Source organism: Oncorhynchus mykiss, chromosome 30 (assembly GCF_013265735.2).
Source record: "Oncorhynchus mykiss isolate Arlee chromosome 30, USDA_OmykA_1.1, whole genome shotgun sequence".
NCBI classification, from domain to species: domain Eukaryota; kingdom Metazoa; phylum Chordata; class Actinopteri; order Salmoniformes; family Salmonidae; genus Oncorhynchus; species Oncorhynchus mykiss.
The window spans coordinates 5,080,360-5,102,237 of NC_050570.1; the positions used below are offsets into that span (position 1 = coordinate 5,080,360).

A 21,878-nucleotide genomic window follows, 5' to 3' on the forward strand; every position below is an offset into this window, starting at 1 on the left:
AGAGCCAGTTTCATCATAGCAGAGGTAACTCTGGGTCTTCCTTTCCTGTGGCGGTCCTCATCAGAGCCAGTTTCATCATAGCAGAGGTAACTCTGGGTCTTCCTTTCCTGTGGCGGTCCTCATCAGAGCCAGTTTCATCATAGCAGAGGTAACTCTGGGTCTTCCTTTCCTGTGGCGGTCCTCATGAGTACCAGTTTCATCATAGCAGAGGTAACTCTGGGTCTTCCTTTCCTGTGGCGGTCCTCATGAGTACCAGTTTCATCATAGCAGAGGTAACTCTGGGTCTTCCTTTCCTGTGGCGGTCCTCATGAGTACCAGTTTCATCATAGCAGAGGTAACTCTGGGTCTTCCTTTCCTGTGGCGGTCCTCATGAGTACCAGTTTCATCATAGCAGAGGTAACTCTGGGTCTTCCTTTCCTGTGGCGGTCCTCATGAGTACCAGTTTCATCATAGCAGAGGTAACTCTGGGTCTTCCTTTCCTGTGGCGGTCCTCATGAGTACCAGTTTCATCATAGCAGAGGTAACTCTGGGTCTTCCTTTCCGGTGGCGGTCCTCATGAGAGCCAGTTTCATCATAGCAGAGGTAACTCTGGGTCTTCCTTTCATGTGGCGGTCCTCATGAGAGACAGTTTCATCATAGCAGAGGTAACTCTGGGTCTTCCTTTCCTGTGGCGGTCCTCATGAGTACCAGTTTCATCATAGCAGAGGTAACTCTGGGTCTTCCTTTCCTGTGGTGGTCCTCATGAGAGACAGTTTCATCATAGCAGAGGTAACTCTGGGTCTTCCTTTCCTGTAGCAGTCCTCATGAGTACCAGTTTCATCATAGCAGAGGTAACTCTGTGTCTTCCTTTCCTGTGGAGGTCCTCATGAGAGCCAGTTTCATCATAGCAGAGGTAACTCTGTGTCTTCCTTTCCTGTGGCGGTCCTGATGAGAGCCAGTTTCATCATAGCAGAGGTAACTCTGTGTCTTCCTTTCCTGTGGAGGTCCTCATGAGAGCCAGTTTCATCATAGCAGAGGTAACTCTGTGTCTTCCTTTCCTGTGGCGGTCCTGATGAGAGTCAGTTTCATCATAGCAGAGGTAACTCTGGGTCTTCCTTTCCTGTAGCAGTCCTCATGAGTACCAGTTTCATCATAGCAGAGGTAACTCTGTGTCTTCCTTTCCTGTGGAGGTCCTCATGAGAGCCAGTTTCATCATAGCAGAGGTAACTCTGTGTCTTCCTTTCCTGTGGCGGTCCTGATGAGAGCCAGTTTCATCATAGCAGAGGTAACTCTGGGTCATCCTTTCCTGTGTCGGTCCTCATGAGAGCCAGTTTCATCATAGCAGAGGTAACTCTGGGTCTTCCTTTCCTGTGGCGGTCCTGATGAGAGCCAGTTTCATCATAGCAGAGGTAACTCTGGGTCTTCCTTTCCTGTGGCGGTCCTGATGAGAGCCAGTTTCATCATAGCAGAGGTAACTCTGTGTCTTCCTTTCCTGTGGAGGTCCTCATGAGAGCCAGTTTCATCATAGCAGAGGTAACTCTGTGTCTTCCTTTCCTGTGGCGGTCCTGATGAGAGCCAGTTTCATCATAGCAGAGGTAACTCTGGGTCATCCTTTCCTGTGTCGGTCCTCATGAGAGCCAGTTTCATCATAGCAGAGGTAACTCTGGGTCTTCCTTTCCTGTGGCGGTCCTGATGAGAGCCAGTTTCATCATAGCAGAGGTAACTCTGGGTCTTCCTTTCCTGTGGCGGTCCTGATGAGAGCCAGTTTCATCATAGCAGAGGTAACTCTGGGTCTTCCTTTCCTGTGGCGGTCCTCATGAGAGACAGTTTCATTATAGAGCTTGATGGTTTTTGCAACTGCACTTGAAGAAACTTTCAAAGTTCTTGAAATTCTCCAGATTGACTGACTTTCATATCTTAAAGTAATGATGGACTGTCATTTCTCTTTGCTTATTTGAGCTGTTGAAGCTAGTTGAGAGAATGCCAAGAGCGTGCAAAGCTGTCAACAAGGCAAAGGGTGGCTACTTTAAAGAATCTCAAATATAACATTTATTTAAAAAAAAATTAAAACACTTTTTGGGTTACTACATGATTCCATATGTAATTTTTCATAGTTTTAATGTATTCACTATTATTATACAATGTAGAATGAGTAGGTGTGTCCAAACTTTCGACTGGTACTGTGTGTGTGTGTAGTCTTTACCCGTTGATCCTGCATGTCTCAGCCATCTTCTGTTTGGAGGCCAGGTCAGCTGGAAGGCGTATCAGGAGGGATAGGAGACGACCATAACCCCAGCTGAAGAAATGGGAGTGCCATCTCGGTTGTCCGTCTGTGGTCAGTGTGTCGCTCTTTTGAGGTGCATCGTGGGTAAGGGCCAGCCCCAGCCAATCCTGTCGCAGAGCCTCTGGTTGGAGGAGGGACCCAAGGAACGACAGTCTAAGGGAGAGAAACAGAACAGAATGGTGTTCATTAGGTACCAAATAGAAGAATGTACTGAAGCACAGAGGGATAACCTGTATTTGAGTAGTTTCTGTTACAAAACGTTATAAAATGTTTCCCGTTGTGTACCCTAATGAACGCGACCTGGATGTATTCATATTGATGGGCTGTGATACATTAACTCTTTAAAATGGAGAGAAAGATCTATAAAAACATTGTACTTCATAGTTTAGTGTAAACCTACCTTTGTTCCTCGGCCCGTGATTGGACAAGGTTGTCTAGGTAAGCCAGGAAGTGGCTATGTTTGGCCATGGCTGTGACGTCAGAGGGGAGGATTGTGGGATAGAACTGGGTGAAGGAGCGAACGGCTAACTCTCCATGTTTCTCATACAACCTACACAAAGAGGAGAGGAAGGTGATTTTTGAGAACGTTATCATGAACTTCAGACGAGTGAGACAGAGATTATGATGCTCAGTAGGCTTAACCCTCACTGCTGTGTTCCGGTCCAATTGGACCGATTTTTTTTTAATAGATTTTTTACATTTTACCTTTATTTAACTAGGAACAGTGGGTTAACTGCCTTGTTCACGGGCAGAACGACACATTTTTTACCTTGTCAGCTCGGGGATTCAAAGTCCAACGCTCTAACCACTAGTCTACCCCGCTGCCCCAAATTAACAAGTTTTCTCTCTGAAAAATGTAGTTCATTTAATCTGATTGTCATAAGGTTCCATGACTTTGTCCACACAGGGCATCTGAACACACAAAATACATTGTGATGAATTTCATATAAAATGTTGGGTGTTTTATTAAACTTTTGTACACCTGTGGTGTTCCCGGTCAAAAATGACCGGTCGTTAGAAAGGAATGGGTGAGACTACAATTAGTGTACAAAATTTAGTTCAGGCATAAGCCTATTCATCAGATGGACACACTTCCTCTCCTAGACCCCCACATGCATGTGTGTTTGAACACACACACACACCTTCTTGGCTTCCATGGCAACCCCCACGGGAACCACACCTGTCGAAGCTAGGCGAAGCTGTGGTTGACTGTCAAAGCTAGGCGAAGCTGTGGTTGACTGTCAAAGCTAGGCGAAGCTGTGGTTGACTGTCGAAGCTAGGCGAAGCTGTGGTTGACTGTCGAAGCTAGGCGAAGCTGTGGTTGACTGTCGAAGCTAGGCGAAGCTGTGGTTGACTGTCAAAGCTAGGCGAAGCTGTGGTTGACTGTCGAAGCTAGGCGAAGCTGTGGTTGACTGTCGAAGCTAGGCGAAGCTGTGGTTGACTGTCGAAGCTAGGCGAAGCTGTGGTTGACTGTCGAAGCTAGGCGAAGCTGTGGTTGACTGTCGAAGCTAGGCGAAGCTGTGGTTGACTGTCGAAGCTAGGCGAAGCTGTGGTTGACTGTCGAAGCTAGGCGAAGCTGTGGTTGACTGTCGAAGCTAGGCGAAGCTGTGGTTGACTGTCGAAGCTAGGCGAAGCTGTGGTTGACTGTCGAAGCTAGGCGAAGCTGTGGTTGACTGTCGAAGCTAGGCGAAGCTGTGGTTGACTGTCGAAGCTAGGCGAAGCTGTGGTTGACTGTCGAAGCTAGGCGAAGCTGTGGTTGACTGTCGAAGCTAGGCGAAGCTGTGGTTGACTGTCGAAGCTAGGCGAAGCTGTGGTTGACTGTCGAAGCTAGGCGAAGCTGTGGTTGACTGTCGAAGCTAGGCGAAGCTGTGGTTGACTGTCGAAGCTAGGCGAAGCTGTGGTTGACTGTCGAAGCTAGGCGAAGCTGTGGTTGACTGTCGAAGCTAGGCGAAGCTGTGGTTGACTGTCGAAGCTAGGCGAAGCTGTGGTTGACTGTCGAAGCTAGGCGAAGCTGTGGTTGACTGTCGAAGCTAGGCGAAGCTGTGGTTGACTGTCGAAGCTAGGCGAAGCTGTGGTTGACTGTCGAAGCTAGGCGAAGCTGTGGTTGACTGTCGAAGCTAGGCGAAGCTGTGGTTGACTGTCGAAGCTAGGCGAAGCTGTGGTTGACTGTCGAAGCTAGGCGAAGCTGTGGTTGACTGTCAAAGCTAGGCGAAGCTGTGGTTGACTGTCGAAGCTAGGCGAAGCTGTGGTTGACTGTCGAAGCTAGGCGAAGCTGTGGTTGACTGTCGAAGCTAGGCGAAGCTGTGGTTGACTGTCGAAGCTAGGCGAAGCTGTGGTTGACTGTCGAAGCTAGGCGAAGCTGTGGTTGACTGTCGAAGCTAGGCGAAGATGTGGTTGACTGTCAAAGCTAGGCGAAGCTGTGGTTGACTGTCAAAGCTAGGCGAAGCTGTGGTTGACTGTCAAAGCTAGGCGAAGCTGTGGTTGACTGTCAAAGCTAGGCGAAGCTGTGGTTGACTGTCAAAGCTAGGCGAAGCTGTGGTTGACTGTCAAAGCTAGGCGAAGCTGTGGTTGACTGTCAAAGCTAGGCGAAGCTGTGGTTGACTGTCAAAGCTAGGCAATGCTGTGGTTGACTGTCAAAGCTAGGCGAAGCTGTGGTTGACTGCTTAATCTAGGCGAAGCTGTGGTTGACTGTCAAAAGTGAGGTGAAGCTGTGGTTGACTAATAAAGCTAGTGGTTGACTGTTAAGAGAGTTGAGGGGAGAGAGGAGTTGAGAGAGTAGAGGGAAAGAAGGGAGAGAGGGAGGAGAAAGAGAGGGGAGACGGGGAGGAGGAGAGGTGAGGGAGAGAGGAGAGGGGGACGAGGGAGGAGAGGGGCTTATCTACCTGTGCAGGTGAGCGAGGAGCATCGGAGCGCTCCAGGGTTGTAGTTCTCTGAGACAGCGTAGAGATTTGAGCAGGTCTCCTTTCTGGATCACCTCTACCACCTTACTGGACTGGGTTAGCTCTGGCAGTGGAGAAACGCCCTTTTAATAGTGAACGTGTGTGTGTGTGTGTGTGTGTGTGTGTGTGTGTGTGTGTGTGTGTTTCATAGAACCTGTCCATGGTACACACCTAGCATGGCCTCCATGAAGGAGATGTGGACCTCAGGCTGGTCCCCGTAGCCGAGTAGACACATCCTCCTCACCCGCTCCTGGTCCAGAAGGAAGAAGAACCGTCTCAAGAATGCATTGACCCCTACTACACCCCTCTCTTTCTGGACAACGGGGTCCCCAAAATAACCCAGCTCCAGGTACAGAGTGGCCAGCTGGGTAAGGTGAGCCTGGAGGTCTGGGGGGAGAGGTTTGGGGGACCACACCCTCAGGTTCTCTTCAGTGGAGGCCTCGTCAGGTCTGTGATGGTCCTGAGCCTCCCTCTGGTCCTCTTGTCCTCCATTTTGTTGTGGGGAATCCTCTCCTCTCTTCCCTTCCTCCTGGCCCTCAGGAGAGCTCGAGGGGATCTCAGACTGAACGTTCTCTGGACGGTTGTCTGCAGCATCTTCCGTCTCCTCCTCCTCACCAGCTGGACTCTGCTTTCCCAGACCTAGATCCAGCTCAGGACCTAGAACCCTCTCCAACACAGGGATCCACTCCTGTAGAGTTTCTTTGAGACAGGCTGGGTCCAACAGAACCAAGGGATCCTGGATCTGAGAGCTAAGATGGGTACAATACACGGAACATTAAAAACCCTATGTTCACTTAAAAGGGTATTATAAATCAGACTAGCTATACATCTTTGATTTGGCAAGTCAGACAAGTCAGTTTTAAGAACAAATTCTCCTTTACAATGACAGCCTACTGGGGAACAGTGGGTTAACTGTCTTGTTCAGGGGCAGAACGACAGATTTTTTACCTTGTCAGCTCGGGGATTCGATCTTGCAACATTTCGGTTACTGGTCCAACGCTCTAACCACTAGGCCACCTGCCGTCCTAGAGGGGTATGTATCTAGGGTTACCATGTCCTAGAGGGGTATGTATCTAGGGTTACCATGTCCTAGAGGGGTATAGTGTTACCATGTCCTAGAGGGGTATGTATCTAGGGTTACCATGTCCTAGAGGGGTATGTATCTAGTGTTACCATGTCCTAGAGGGGTATGTATCTAGGGTTACCATGTCCTAGAGGGGTATAGTGTTACCATGTCCTAGAGGGGTATGTATCTAGTGTTACCATGTCCTAGAGGGGTATGTATCTAGGGTTACCATGTCCTAGAGGGGTATGTATCTAGTGTTACCATGTCCTAGAGGGGTATGTATCTAGGGTTACAATGTCCTAGAGGGGTATGTATCTAGTGTTACCATGTCCTAGAGGGGTATGTATCTAGGGTTACCATGTCCTAGAGGGGTATGTATCTAGGGTTACCATGTCCTAGAGGGGTATAGTGTTACCATGTCCTAGAGGGGTATGTATCTAGGGTTACCATGTCCTAGAGGGGTATGTATCTAGTGTTACCATGTCCTAGAGGGGTATGTATCTAGTGTTACCATGTCCTAGAGGGGTATGTATCTAGGGTTACCATGTCCTAGAGGGGTATAGTGTTACCATGTCCTAGAGGGGTATGTATCTAGTGTTACCATGTCCTAGAGGGGTATGTATCTAGGGTTACCATGTCCTAGAGGGGTATGTATCTAGTGTTACCATGTCCTAGAGGGGTATGTATCTAGGGTTACCATGTCCTAGACGGGTATGTATCTAGTGTTACCATGTCCTAGAGGGGTATGTATCTAGTGTTACCATGTCCTAGAGGGGTATGTATCTAGTGTTACCATGTCCTAGAGGGGTATAGGGTTACCATGTCCTAGAGGGGTATGTATCCAGTGTTACCATGTCCTAGAGGGGTATGTATCTAGTGTTACCATGTCCTAGAGGGGTATGTATCTAGGGTTACCATGTCCTAGAGGGGTATGTATCTAGTGTTACCATGTCCTAGAGGGGTATGTATCTAGGGTTACCATGTCCTAGAGGGGTATGTATCTAGGGTTACCATGTCCTAGAGGGGTATGTATCTAGGGTTACCATGTCCTAGAGGGGTATGTATCTAGAGTTACCATGTCCTAGAGGGGTATGCATCTAGTGTTACCATGTCCTAGAGGGGTATGTATCTAGTGTTACCATGTCCTAGAGGGGTATAGTGTTACCATGTCCTAGAGGGGTATAGTGTTACCATGTCCTAGAGGGGTATGTATCTAGGGTTACCATGTCCTAGAGGGGTATGTATCTAGTGTTACCATGTCCTAGAGGGGTATAGTGTTACCATGTCCTAGAGGGGTATGTATCTAGAGTTACCATGTCCTAGAGGGGTATGTATCTAGTGTTACCATGTCCTAGAGGGGTATGCATCTAGTGTTACCATGTCCTAGAGGGGTATGTATCTAGGGTTACCATGTCCTAGAGGGGTATGTATCTAGTGTTACCATGTCCTAGAGGGGTATGTATCTAGTGTTACCATGTCCTAGAGGGGTATGTATCTAGGGTTACCATGTCCTAGAGGGGTATGTATCTAGGGTTACCATGTCCTAGAGGGGTATGTATCTAGGGTTACCATGTCCTAGAGGGGTATGTATCTAGTGTTACCATGTCCTAGAGGGGTATGTATCTAGTGTTACCATGTCCTAGAGGGGTATAGTGTTACCATGTCCTAGAGGGGTATAGTGTTACCATGTCCTAGAGGGGTATGTATCTAGGGTTACCATGTCCTAGAGGGGTATGTATCTAGTGTTACCATGTCCTAGAGGGGTATAGTGTTACCATGTCCTAGAGGGGTATGTATCTAGAGTTACCATGTCCTAGAGGGGTATGCATCTAGTGTTACCATGTCCTAGAGGGGTATGTATCTAGGGTTACCATGTCCTAGAGGGGTATGTATCTAGTGTTACCATGTCCTAGAGGGGTATGTATCTAGTGTTACCATGTCCTAGAGGGGTATGTATCTAGGGTTACCATGTCCTAGAGGGGTATGTATCTAGGGTTACCATGTCCTAGAGGGGTATGTATCTAGGGTTACCATGTCCTAGAGGGGTATGTATCTAGTGTTACCATGTCCTAGAGGGGTATGTATCTAGTGTTACCATGTCCTAGAGGGGTATGCATCTAGTGTTACCATGTCCTAGAGGGGTATAGTGTTACCATGTCCTAGAGGGGTATGTATCTAGGGTTACCATGTCCTAGAGGGGTATGTATCTAGTGTTACCATGTTCTAGAGGGGTATGTATCTAGTGTTACCATGTCCTAGAGGGGTATGTATCTAGTGTTACCATGTCCTAGAGGGGTATAGTGTTACCATGTCCTAGAGGGGTATAGGGTTACCATGTCCTAGAGGGGTATGTATCTAGTGTTACCATGTCCTAGAGGGGTATGTATCTAGTGTTACCATGTCCTAGAGGGGTATGTATCTAGTGTTACCATGTCCTAGAGGGGTATGTATCTAGGGTTACCATGTCCTAGAGGGGTATGTATCTAGGGTTACCATGTCCTAGAGGGGTATGTATCTAGGGTTACCATGTCCTAGAGGGGTATGTATCTAGTGTTACCATGTCCTAGAGGGGTATGTATCTAGTGTTACCATGACCTAGAGGGGTATGTATCTAGTGTTACCATGTCCTAGAGGGGTATGTATCTAGTGTTACGATGTCCTAGAGGGGTATGTATCTAGTGTTACCATGTCCTAGAGGGGTATGTATCTAGGGTTACCATGTCCTAGAGGGGTATGTATCTAGGGTTACCATGTCCTAGAGGGGTATGTATCTAGGGTTACCATGTCCTAGAGGGGTATGTATCTAGTGTTACCATGACCTAGAGGGGTATGTATCTAGGGTTACCATGTCCAAGAGGGGTATGTATCTAGGGTTACCATGACCTAGAGGGGTATGTATCTAGGGTTACCATTACCTAGAGGGGTATGTATCTAGGGTTGCCATGTCCTAGAGGGGTATGTATCTAGGGTTGCCATGTCCTAGAGGGGTATGTATCTAGGGTTACCATGTCCTAGAGGGGTATGTATCTAGTGTTACCATGTCCTAGAGGGGTATGTATCTAGTGTTACCATGTCCTAGAGGGGTATGTATATAGGGTTACCATGACCTAGAGGGGTATGTATCTAGGGTTACCATGTCCTAGAGGGGTATGTATCTACGGTTACCATGACCTAGAGGGGTATGTATCTAGGGTTACCATGTCCTAGAGGGGTATGTATCTAGGGTTACCATGTCCTAGAGGGGTATGTATCTAGTGTTACCATGTCCTAGAGGGGTATAGTGTTACCATGTCCTAGAGGGGTATAGTGTTACCATGTCCTAGAGGGGTATGTATCTAGTGTTACCATGTCCTAGAGGGGTATGTATCTAGTGTTACCATGTCCTAGAGGGGTATGCATCTAGTGTTACCATGTCCTAGAGGGGTATAGTATTACCATGTCCTAGAGGGGTATGTATCTAGTGTTACCATGTCCTAGAGGGGTATGCATCTAGTGTTACCATGTCCTAGAGGGGTATGTATCTAGGGTTACCATGCCCTAGAGGGGTATGTATCTAGTGTTACCATGTCCTAGAGGGGTATGCATCTAGTGTTACCATGTCCTAGAGGGGTATGTATCTAGTGTTACCATGTCCTAGAGGGGTATAGTGTTACCATGTCCTAGAGGGGTATGTATCTAGAGTTACCATGTCCTAGAGGGGTATGCATCTAGTGTTACCATGTCCTAGAGGGGTATAGTGTTACCATGTCCTAGAGGGGTATGTATCTAGTGTTACCATGTCCTAGAGGGGTATAGTGTTACCATGTCCTAGAGGGGTATGTATCTAGTGTTACCATGTCCTAGAGGGGTTAGTATCTAGTGTTACCATGTACAGTCTTGTATAATAAACAGGGTTGTAGTGTTGCTCTGTACTCACATCCCTTTCTCTGTAGCCGTTATCAGGTCCTGTTGATCCGTCTCTGCATTTCCTTGGTCCAGACACTCCCTGGGTAAAACACAACACAAGGGAAAATAAGGGGGGGGGAAGAGACAATAATTTGGTCTGGCATCAAATCCATTTCATTGCTTTGTAAATTACGACAGCTTCCTACTGCGCGGACATCGCTAAAGCTGTCCAAGACAGACTATAGGATATAGACTATAGAATCAATAGTATATAGAATCAATAGTTAGTATATAGAATCAATAGTTAGTATATAGAATCAATAGTTAGTATATATAATCAATAGTTAGTATATATAATCAATAGTATGTATATAGAATCAATAGTATATAGAATCAGTAGTATATAGAATCAATAGTATATAGAATCAATAGCATATAGAATCAATAGTATATAGAATCAATAGTATATAGAATCAATAGTATATAGAATCAATAGTATATAGAATCAGTAGTATATAGAATCAATAGTATATAGAATCAATAGTATATAGAATCAATCATATATAGAATCAATAGTATATAGAATCAATAGTATATAGAATCAATAGTATATAGAATCAGTAGTATAGATCAGAACAAGAAGAAAAAAAGCAAGCCAATATCTCAACTCACTCGTGGTCACCGTCCTCTGGGAACGGTACAGTGGTAGCTACGGCCTCCACATGTCCTTGACTCCCGTCCTTAGGGTCAGGGGGACGTGGCCAGAGGTCAGAGTTCATCTGGAGAGTGTTGATCTTCTCAGTAGTCTTCTTCACAAAACTGGAGACACTGAGGAAAAAAAACACACACAGGACAGTTAGAATCTAGACTGTAGTAGAAAAATCTGCTGTGACACCCACTCTGAAATGCCACCGTCCTCTGGTCTAAAGTAGTTCCTTTATCTACGGAGCATGGAGTTGCTGATGACATAGACCCAGTAAACATTTTAGAAAAAAATAAATATATATATAGCTCTTTATCTTTCCTACAGGACACATCATAAGTAGAGTATCGGTAGTAGGTAAAGAATTAAACAGACAAAACCATACAACAGTTTAAGGTGTCTCTACCTTCTTACCCTTCGTGCCGTTGTCTTGTGCCCAATAATGTAGGTACCATGTTTTGTGCTGCTACCATGTTGGGTTGCTAACATGCTGTTGTCATGTTGTGTTACTACCATGTTGTTGTCATGTGTTGCTACCATGTTGTTGTCATGTTTTGTTGTTACCATGTTGTTGTCATGTTGTGTTGCTACCATGTTGTTGTCATGTTGTGTTGCTACCATGTTGTTGTCATGTTGTGTTGCTTCCATGTTGTTGTCATGTTGTGTTGCTACCATGTTGTTGTCATGTTGTGTTGCTACCATGTTGTTGTCATGTTGTGTTGCTACCATGTTGTCATGTTGTGTTGCTACCATGTTGTTGTCATGTGTTGCTTCCATGTTGTTGTCATGTTGTGTTGCTACCATGTTGTTGTCATGTTGTGTTGCTACCATGTTTTTGTCATGTTGTGTTGCTACCATGTTTTTGTCATGTTGTGTTGCTACCATGTTGTTGTCATGTTGTGTTGTTACCATGTTGTGTTGTCATGTTGTGTTGCTACCATGATGTTGTCATGTTGTGTTGCTACCATGTTGTTGTCATGTTGTGTTGCTACCATGTTGTTGTCATGTTGTGTTGTTACCATGTTGTGTTGTCATGTTGTGTTGCTACCATGTTGTTGTCATGTTGTGTTGCTATCATGTTGTTGTCATGTTGTGTTGCTACCATGTTGTTGTCATGTTGTGTTGCTACCATGTTGTGTTGTCATGTTGTGTTGCTACCATGTTGTTGTCATGTTGTGTTGCTACCATGTTGTTGTCATGTTGTGTTGCTACCATGTTGTTGTCATGTTGTGTTGCTATCATGTTGTTGTCATGTTGTGTTGCTACCATGTTGTTGTCATGTTGTTTTGCTACCATGTTGTTGTCGTCATGTTGTGTTGCTACCATGTTGGTGTCATGTTGTGTTGCTACCATGCTGTGTTGCTAACTTGCTATGTTGTCATCTTAGGTCTCCTATGTAGTGTTGTGTTGTCTCTCTTGTTGTGATGTGTGTTTTGTCCTATATTTTACATTTGTATCCCGGGGCCCTCGTCCCCGCAGGAGGCCTTTTGCCTTTTGGTAGGCCGCTATTATAAATAAGAATTTGTTCTTAACTGACTTGCCTGGTTAAATAAATGTTAAATAAAAACATCTTGACATTAGCTGACCACAAGACATGGCAACACTGTTTAGAAAAAGAAACCCTGGTACAGTCAGTGACACAGTCACATGTAACTAAGACCAGAGTAACGGTCAACACCACCTCAGTCACATGTAACTAAGACCAGAGTAACGGTCAACACCACCTCAGTCACATGTAACTACAGACACTAAGACCAGAGTAACGGTCAACACCACCTCAGTCACATGTAACTAAGACCAGAGTAATGGTCAACACCACCTCAGTCACATGTAACTACAGACACTAAGACCAGAGTAACGGTCAACACTACAGACACTAAGACCAGAGTAACGGTCAACACTACAGACACTAAGACCAGAGTAACGGTCAACACTACAGACACTAAGACCAGAGTAACGGTCAACACTACAGACACTAAGACCAGAGTAACGGTCAACACCACATCAGTCACATGTAACTAAGACCAGAGTAACGGTCAGCACCACCTCAGTCACATGTAACTACAGACACTAAGACCAGAGTAATGGTCAACACTACAGACACTAAGACCAGAGCAACGGTCAACACTACAGACACTAAGACCAGAGTAACGGTCAACACTACAGACACTAAGACCAGAGTAACGGTCAACACCACATCGGTCACATGTAACTAAGACCAGAGTAACGGTCAACACTACAGACACTAAGACCAGAGTAACGGTCAACACCACATCAGTCACATGTAACTAAGACCAGAGTAACGGTCAACACTACAGACACTAAGACCAGAGTAACGGTCAACACTACAGACACTAAGACCAGAGTAACGGTCAACACCACAGACACTAAGACCAGAGTAACGGTCGTAACTACAGACACTAAGACCAGAGTAACGGTCAACACTACAGACACTAAGACCAGAGTAACGGTCGTAACTACAGACACTAAGACCAGAGTAACGGTCAACACTACAGACACTAAGACCAGAGTAACGGTCAACACTACAGACACTAAGACCAGAGTAACGGTCAACACCACAGACACTAAGACCAGAGTAACGGTCAACACTACAGACACTAAGACCAGAGTAACGGTCGTAACTACAGACACTAAGACCAGAGTAACGGTCAACACTACAGACACTAAGACCAGAGCAACGGTCAACACTAGACACTAAGACCAGAGTAACGGTCAACACCACCTCAGTCACATGTGACTACAGACAATAAGACCAGAGTAACGGTCAACACTACAGACACTAAGACCAGAGTAACGGTCAACACCACCTCAGTCACATGTAACTACAGACACAAAGACCAGAGTAACGGTCAACACTACAGACACTAAGACCAGAGCAACGGTCAACACTAGACACTAAGACCAGAGTAACGGTCAACACCACCTCAGTCACATGTGACTACAGACAATAAGACCAGAGTAACGGTCGTCACTACAGACACTAAGACCAGAGTAACTGTCAACACTAGACACTAAGACCAGAGTAACGGTCAACACTACAGACACTAAGACCAGAGTAACGGTCGTAACTACAGACACTAAGACCAGAGTAACTGTCAACACTAGACACTAAGACCAGAGTAACGGTCAACACTACAGACACTAAGACCAGAGCAACGGTCAACACCACAGACACTAAGACCAGAGTAACGGTCAACACCACCTCAGTCACATGTAACTACAGACACAAAGACCAGAGTAACGGTCAACACTACAGACACTAAGACCAGAGCAACGGTCAACACTAGACACTAAGACCAGAGTAACGGTCAACACTACAGACACTAAGACCAGAGCAACGGTCAACACTAGACACTAAGACCAGAGTAACGGTCAACACCACCTCAGTCACATGTGACTACAGACAATAAGACCAGAGTAACGGTCAACACTACAGACACTAAGACCAGAGCAACGGTCAACACTAGACACTAAGACCAGAGTAACGGTCAACACCACCTCAGTCACATGTGACTACAGACAATAAGACCAGAGTAACGGTCAACACTACAGACACTAAGACCAGAGTAACGGTCGTAACTACAGACAATAAGACCAGAGTAACGGTCAACACTACAGACACTAAGACCAGAGTAACGGTCAACACTACAGACACTAAGACCAGAGTAACGGTCGACACTACAGACACTAAGACCAGAGTAACGGTCGTAACTACAGACAATAAGACCAGAGTAACGGTCAACACTACAGACACTAAGACCAGAGTAACGGTCAACACTAGACACTAAGACCAGAGCAACGGTCAACACTAGACACTAAGACCAGAGTAACGGTCAACACCACCTCAGTCACATGTGACTACAGACAATAAGACCAGAGTAACGGTCAACACTACAGACACAAAGACCAGAGTAACGGTCAACACTACAGACACTAAGACCAGAGCAACGGTCAACACTAGACACTAAGACCAGAGTAACGGTCAACACCACCTCAGTCACATGTGACTACAGACAATAAGACCAGAGTAACGGTCAACACTACAGACACTAAGACCAGAGTAACGGTCGTAACTACAGACAATAAGACCAGAGTAACGGTCAACACTACAGACACTAAGACCAGAGTAACGGTCAACACCACATACACTAAGACCAGAGTAACGGTCAACACCACCTCAGTCACATGTAACTACAGACACTAAGACCAGAGTAACGGTCAACACTACAGACACAAAGACCAGAGTAACGGTCAACACTACAGACACTAAGACCAGAGTAACGGTCGACACTACAGACACTAAGACCAGAGTAACGGTCAACACTACAGACACTAAGACCAGAGTAACGGTCAACACTACAGACACTAAGACCAGAGTAACGGTCAACACTACAGACACTAAGACCAGAGTAACGGTCGACACTACAGACACTAAGACCAGAGTAACGGTCGACACTACAGACACTAAGACCAGAGTAACGGTCAACACTACAGACACTAAGACCAGAGTAACGGTCAACACTACAGACACTAAGACCAGAGTAACGGTCGACACTACAGACACAAAGACCAGAGTAACGGTCAACACTACAGACACTAAGACCAGAGTAACGGTCGACACTACAGACACTAAGACCAGAGTAACGGTCGTAACTACAGACACGAAGACCAGCGTAACGGTCAACACTACAGACACGAAGACCAGAGTAACGGTCAACACCACCTCAGTCACATGTAACTACAGACAATAAGACCAGAGTAACGGTCAACACCACCTCAGTCACATGTAACTAGACACTAAGACCAGAGTAACGGTCAACACTACAGACACTAAGACCAGAGTAACGGTCAACACTACAGACACTAAGACCAGAGTAACGGTCAACACTACAGACACTAAGACCAGAGTAACGGTCAACACTACAGACACTAAGACCAGAGTAACGGTCAACACTACAGACACTAAGACCAGAGTAACGGTCGTAACTACAGACACTAAGACCAGAGTAACGGTCAACACTACAGACACTAAGACCAGAGTAACGGTCGTAACTACAGACACGAACACCAGAGTAACGGTCAACACTACAGACACTAAGACCAGAGTAACGGTCAACACTACAGACACTAAGACCAGAGTAACGGTCAACACTACAGACACTAAGACCAGAGTAACGGTCAACACTACAGACACTAAGACCAGAGTAACGGTCAACACTACAGACACTAAGACCAGAGTAACGGTCGTAACTACAGACACTAAGACCAGAGTAACGGTCAACACTACAGACACTAAGACCAGAGTAACGGTCGTAACTACAGACACGAACACCAGAGTAACGGTCAACACTACAGACACTAAGACCAGAGTAACGGTCAACACTACAGACACTAAGACCAGAGTAACGGTCGTAACTACAGACACGAAGACCAGAGTAACGGTCAACACTACAGACACTAAGACAAGAGTAACGGTCAACACTACAGACACTAAGACCAGAGTAACGGTCAACACTACAGACACTAAGACCAGAGTAACTACAGACACGAAGACCAGAGTAACGGTCAACACTACAGACACTAAGACAAGAGTAACGGTCAACACTAAAGACACTAAGACAAGAGTAACGGTCAACACTACAGACACTAAGACAAGAGTAACGGTCAACACTAAAGACACTAAGACCAGAGTAACGGTCAACACTACAGACACTAAGACCAGAGTAACGCTCAACACAATACAAACAGCGTAATAATGTGGAATCTGAATTGAATCGTCTGTGAAGTGAAACGTACCGAATGCATCTGTAGACGAAAGGCAATGAATGTAAGTCTTGGGGAAAAAAAACCTGTTATTTCATGTGGTTGTTAGGGTTACTTCCCTTTTCCACCTATCAGAGTGAACATCTGCATTTTCATTGGTTTCACCTTGAAGCAAAGTTATTTAAAAATGACGACTTTCACTTCTCTTTCAGTCTACATACAACCTGTTAGTAAAGAACTTATTTTCACAAAGGACTAACTCGAGATATCTATATTGTGTTCATTACTAGCCACCACAAGATTTCCACACAAAGAATGATACATGTCACCTAATCAAGAACGTGTAGGCTATCAGTAGGTGATTCATAAGTTGGTTTTTAACCTCTAAGGATTTTCATCGTGGTTAATTAAAGGCTAAGTTAAAGGAATATACCATAGCATTGGACTGATAAAAGTATCACGTCACAGAGGATTCTTTAGGCTCTGTAGATGGATGTATCACCTGTCTCTGACGGCCTGCAGGGCGATGCGGGAGTGTTTGGGGCGGAATGACAGGGGGAGGTGGAACTGGTGGTTACCGCTGGGTTCAGTAACCTCCAAACCACCACCGCTCTGGGGATCTGGAGGAAGAAGGGATGGAGGGAGAGATGGAGGATGAGAGGAGAGGGAGGGAGGGAGGATGAGAGAATGCAAGCAGACGATGCTGTAAAAAGTGAGAAAAAAAAAGGAGAAAAAAAACACTGCCCAAAAAATATAAATAAGATGACAGTAAACACCAAAAAAAACTGATGTGGTAAATGTGTAGAGGATGATACTACTGGATCGGTGTCCCTAAACCGGGACAGTTGTTGTTCAATATCCGATCATGTGACTAGAATGACGTTGTAAACAACAGCCAACTTTCTAGGAAAGACTTCTATGGACAGAAAGCTTAAATTATTGTAAATCTAACTGCCAGTGTTCTATTTACAGTAGCTATTACAGTAAGAAAAAAGACCATGCTATTGTTTGAGGAGAGGGCACAACAACAAGACACTTATATCACGGCAACTGGGTTTGATACATTCCTCTCTGAAGGTAAATAATGTACTTACAATTCAGTAATCTTGCTCTGATTTGTCATCCGGAGATAAAATATAGCTTAGTTTGTTTGATAAAATTCATTTTTGGTCGGAACTGGGTTCTACAGTTTCAATTTGTTTGTATTATATTTTACCAGAACTAAATGGTGTTATATTCTTCCTACCATAGGCTTATATCTGCTACGTCGAGCCTCTCCAACAGCACCATGGAGAGAGGCATGCTGGGAATGGACAAGCAACATATTTAAAAACGCCCCTGTCTTTGACAAAGTGGACACTGCTTATCACACGGCAACACCACTCACCTCGCCCATTATCCCACTAGTTGAAAGCATTTGTCATAGTTTTATGTGATGTTTTATGTGTTGCTGGAGGCGTTTGTATCTTTTACCAGATCTATTGTGTTATATTCTCCTACATTAATTACACATTTCCACAAACTTCAAAGTGATTCCTTTCAAATAGTATCTAGAACACGCATCTCCTTTGCGTCAGTTTTCTGAGCTACCGGAAGTTAGGGTTTGGGTTTGTCATTTTAGTCTGACATTGAAAAAAAAGGGTCTGATCCATAATGCTATTAGGGGTTTATTATACAGTAGTTTCTTTCACATTTGACTTCCCCGTACAAAATGAAATCGCGCCACCGTAATGCTACAAAACATTGTTATCTCCCTCCCCCAGTTTGGTCAGAGAACTTCCTCAGGGCTGGTATTGGTGGGTTATTCAACAGAACCTTCACCAGTCTCTTACCATGCTCCGCCCCCTGCTGCTCCTCCTCCTCCTGAACAAAGCTAAACTCCTTCAGCCGCTCCTCCTCAAGCATCGATTGGCTGACCAGGGAGCTGGTCTCCTCGTCTGATTGGCTGCCTCGCCGGCTAATGACACGGTAGATGCCACAGTCCAGGACGTTGAAGCTCTCCTGAATAAAGAATAGATTGAGGGTACCAACAAAGACTTCATTACACATTCATAAGGAGGACATAAAGGCACTGCTTGTTATGCATGCATGCTTTAATAGTTCAGAACTACTGGGTCCTGATAGGGACAAACAGGACCTGCATGTTTTATTTATTTTATTTTACCTTTATTTAACTAGGCAAGTCAGTTAAGAACAAATTCTTATTTTCAATGACGGCCTAGGAACAGTGGGTTAACTGCCTGTTCAGGGGCAGAACGACAGATTTGTACCTTGTCAGCTCGGGGATTTGAACTTGCAACCTTTCAGTTACTAGTCCAACTCTCTAACCACTAGGCTACCCTGCTGTGTTGTGTATGGGTTATAAAAATGTCTTCATGTAGACACTATACAAATTAAGATACACTGAACATAATGTAAATCGTGAGATACCAATAGAACATCTCTTCAACTACCTTTAATAGTTCAGAACTACTGGGTCCTGATAGGGACAAACAGGACCTCCAGGCAGACTCACATGAGAGGAGATGCTGCTCCTGCGACTGCTGGAGGCGGAGTCTAGAGGCTCCAGCTTGGCGACCACTTCCTCCAGCTGGCCAATCAGATCCAGGTGGGTGGTCACACTGAGCTGTGACCTCAGGTGATCCAGTCGGTCGATGGGAATCGACTTCCTGGCCTGGGAACGGTAAACAGATGAGCGCTGAGGATATTCAAATCATTCCCTAAGTTCTAGAGCTCAGCTGAATCTGGTAATGAATGGTGTGGCTGTTGAACAAGTTGAGGAAACTAAATTACTTGGCGTAAACTTAGATTGTAAACTGTCATGGTCAAAACATATAGATTCAATGGTTGTAAAGACGGGGAGAGGTCTGTCCTGTAATATAGAGATGGGGAGAGGTCTGTCTGTAATATAGAGATGGGGAGAGGTCTGTCTGTAATATAGAGATGGGGAGAGGTCTGTCTGTAATAAAGAGATGGGGAGAGGTCTGTCTGTAATAGAGAGAAGGGGAGAGGTCTGTCTGTAATAAAGAGATGGGGAGAGGTCTGTCTGTAATATAGAGATGGGGAGAGGTCTGTCTGTAATAAAGAGATGGGGAGAGGTCTGTCTGTAATATAGAGATGGGGAGAGGTCTGTCTGTAATAGAGAGAAGGGGAGAGGTCTGTCTGTAATAAAGAGATGGGGAGAGGTCTGTCTGTAATAGAGAGAAGGGGAGAGGTCTGTCTGTAATAAAGAGATGGGGAGAGGTCTGTCTGTAATAAAGAGATGGGGAGAGGTCTGTCTGTAATAAAGAGATGCTCTGCTTTTTTGACACCACACTCCACAAAGCAAGTCATGCAGGCTCTAGTTTTATCTTAATTAGCTCTAGTTTTATCTTAATTATTGTCCAGTCATGTGGTCAAGTGCTGCAAAGAAAGACCTAGCTAAGCTGCAGCTGGCCCAGAACAGAGCTGCACGTTTTGCTCTTCATTGTAATCAAAGAGCTGATATTAATACTATTCATGCCAGTCTCTCTTGGGTAAGAGTTGAGGAGAGACTGACTTCGTCACTTCTTGTTTTTATAAGAAACATTAATGTGTTGAAAATCCAAATAGTTTCTATAGTCAACTTACACACAGCTCTGACACACACACGTACCCCACCAGATATGCCACCAGGGGTCTTTTCACAGTTCCCAGGTCCAGAACAAATTCAAGGAAAAGTACAGTATTATACAGAGACATGAGTGCACGGAACTCCCTTCCATCTTATAAAGTGAACAGCAAACCTGGTTTCAAACAACAAATAAAGCAACACCTCACGGCACAACGGCTCTCCCTCATGTGACCTACTGGTTGTGTGTGTGTACTGACATGTGACCTACTGGTTGTGTGTGTAGACTGACATGTGACCTACTGGTTGAGTGTACTGACATGTGACCTACTGGTTGAGTGTACTGACATGTGACCTACTGGTTGAGTGTACTGACATGTGACCTACTGGTTGTGTGTGTAGACTGACATGTGACCTACTGGTTGAGTGTACTGACATGTGACCGACTGGTTGAGTGTACTGACATGTGACCGACTGGTTGAGTGTACTGACATGTGACCTACTGGTTGAGTGTACTGACATGTGACCGACTGGTTGAGTGTACTGACATGTGACCTACTGGTTGAGTGTACTGACATGTGACCTACTGGTTGAGTGTACTGACATGTGACCTACTGGTTGAGTGTACTGACATGTGACCTACTGGTTGAGTGTACTGACATGTGACCGACTGGTTGAGTGTACTGACATGTGACCTACTGGTTGAGTGTACTGACATGTGACCGACTGGTTGAGTGTACTGACATGTGACCTACTGGTTGAGTGTACTGACATGTGACCGACTGGTTGAGTGTACTGACATGTGACCTACTGGTTGAGTGTACTGACATGTGACCGACTGGTTGAGTGTACTGACATGTGACCTACTGGTTGAGTGTACTGACATGTGACCGACTGGTTGAGTGTACTGACATGTGACCTACTGGTTGAGTGTACTGACATGTGACCTACTGGTTGAGTGTACTGACATGTGACCTACTGGTTGAGTGTACTGACATGTGACCTACTGGTTGAGTGTATGAACTGACATGTGACCTACTGGTTGAGTGTATGAACTGACATGTGACCTACTGGTTGAGTGTGTGTACTGACATGTGACCGACTGGTTGAGTGTACTGACATGTGACCGACTGGTTGAGTGTACTGACATGTGACCTACTGGTTGAGTGTACTGACATGTGACCTACTGGTTGAGTGTACTGACATGTGACCTACTGGTTGAGTGTACTGACATGTGACCTACTGGTTGAGTGTATGAACTGACATGTGACCTACTGGTTGAGTGTATGAACTGACATGTGACCTACTGGTTGTGTGTATGTACTGACATGTGACCTACTGGTTGAGTGTATGTACTGACATGTGACCTACTGGTTGAGTGTGTGTACTGACATGTGACCTACTGGTTGAGTGTACTGACATGTGACCTACTGGTTGAGTGTATGAACTGACATGTGACCTACTGGTTGAGTGTATGAACTGACATGTGACCTACTGGTTGAGTGTATGAACTGACATGTGACCTACTGGTTGAGTGTATGAACTGACATGTGACCTACTGGTTGTGTGTATGTACTGACATGTGACCTACTGGTTGAGTGTATGTACTGACATGTGACCGACTGGTTGTGTGTGTGTATGTACTGACA

The 21,878-nt window shown here is 45.3% G+C and overlaps 1 protein-coding gene across 2 annotated transcripts in view; it reads right to left on the reverse strand.

Moving 5' to 3' along the window:
- The window catches only part of hps5 (HPS5 biogenesis of lysosomal organelles complex 2 subunit 2), a 50,137-nt gene that overhangs the window by 8,412 nt on the left and 19,847 nt on the right, over positions 1–21,878 (reverse strand). For both annotated transcript variants that reach the window (XM_036969472.1, XM_036969473.1), the window contains exons 10-18: positions 19,156–19,314; positions 18,473–18,641; positions 17,143–17,260; positions 10,826–10,981; positions 10,185–10,253; positions 5,374–5,951; positions 5,146–5,266; positions 2,664–2,813; positions 2,183–2,416 (exon numbers count right to left, since the gene is read on the reverse strand). In XM_036969472.1, the coding sequence (XP_036825367.1) occupies positions 2,183–2,416; positions 2,664–2,813; positions 5,146–5,266; positions 5,374–5,951; positions 10,185–10,253; positions 10,826–10,981; positions 17,143–17,260; positions 18,473–18,641; positions 19,156–19,314 (1,754 nt within the window). The remainder of the gene's footprint in view (positions 1–2,182; positions 2,417–2,663; positions 2,814–5,145; positions 5,267–5,373; positions 5,952–10,184; positions 10,254–10,825; positions 10,982–17,142; positions 17,261–18,472; positions 18,642–19,155; positions 19,315–21,878) is intronic.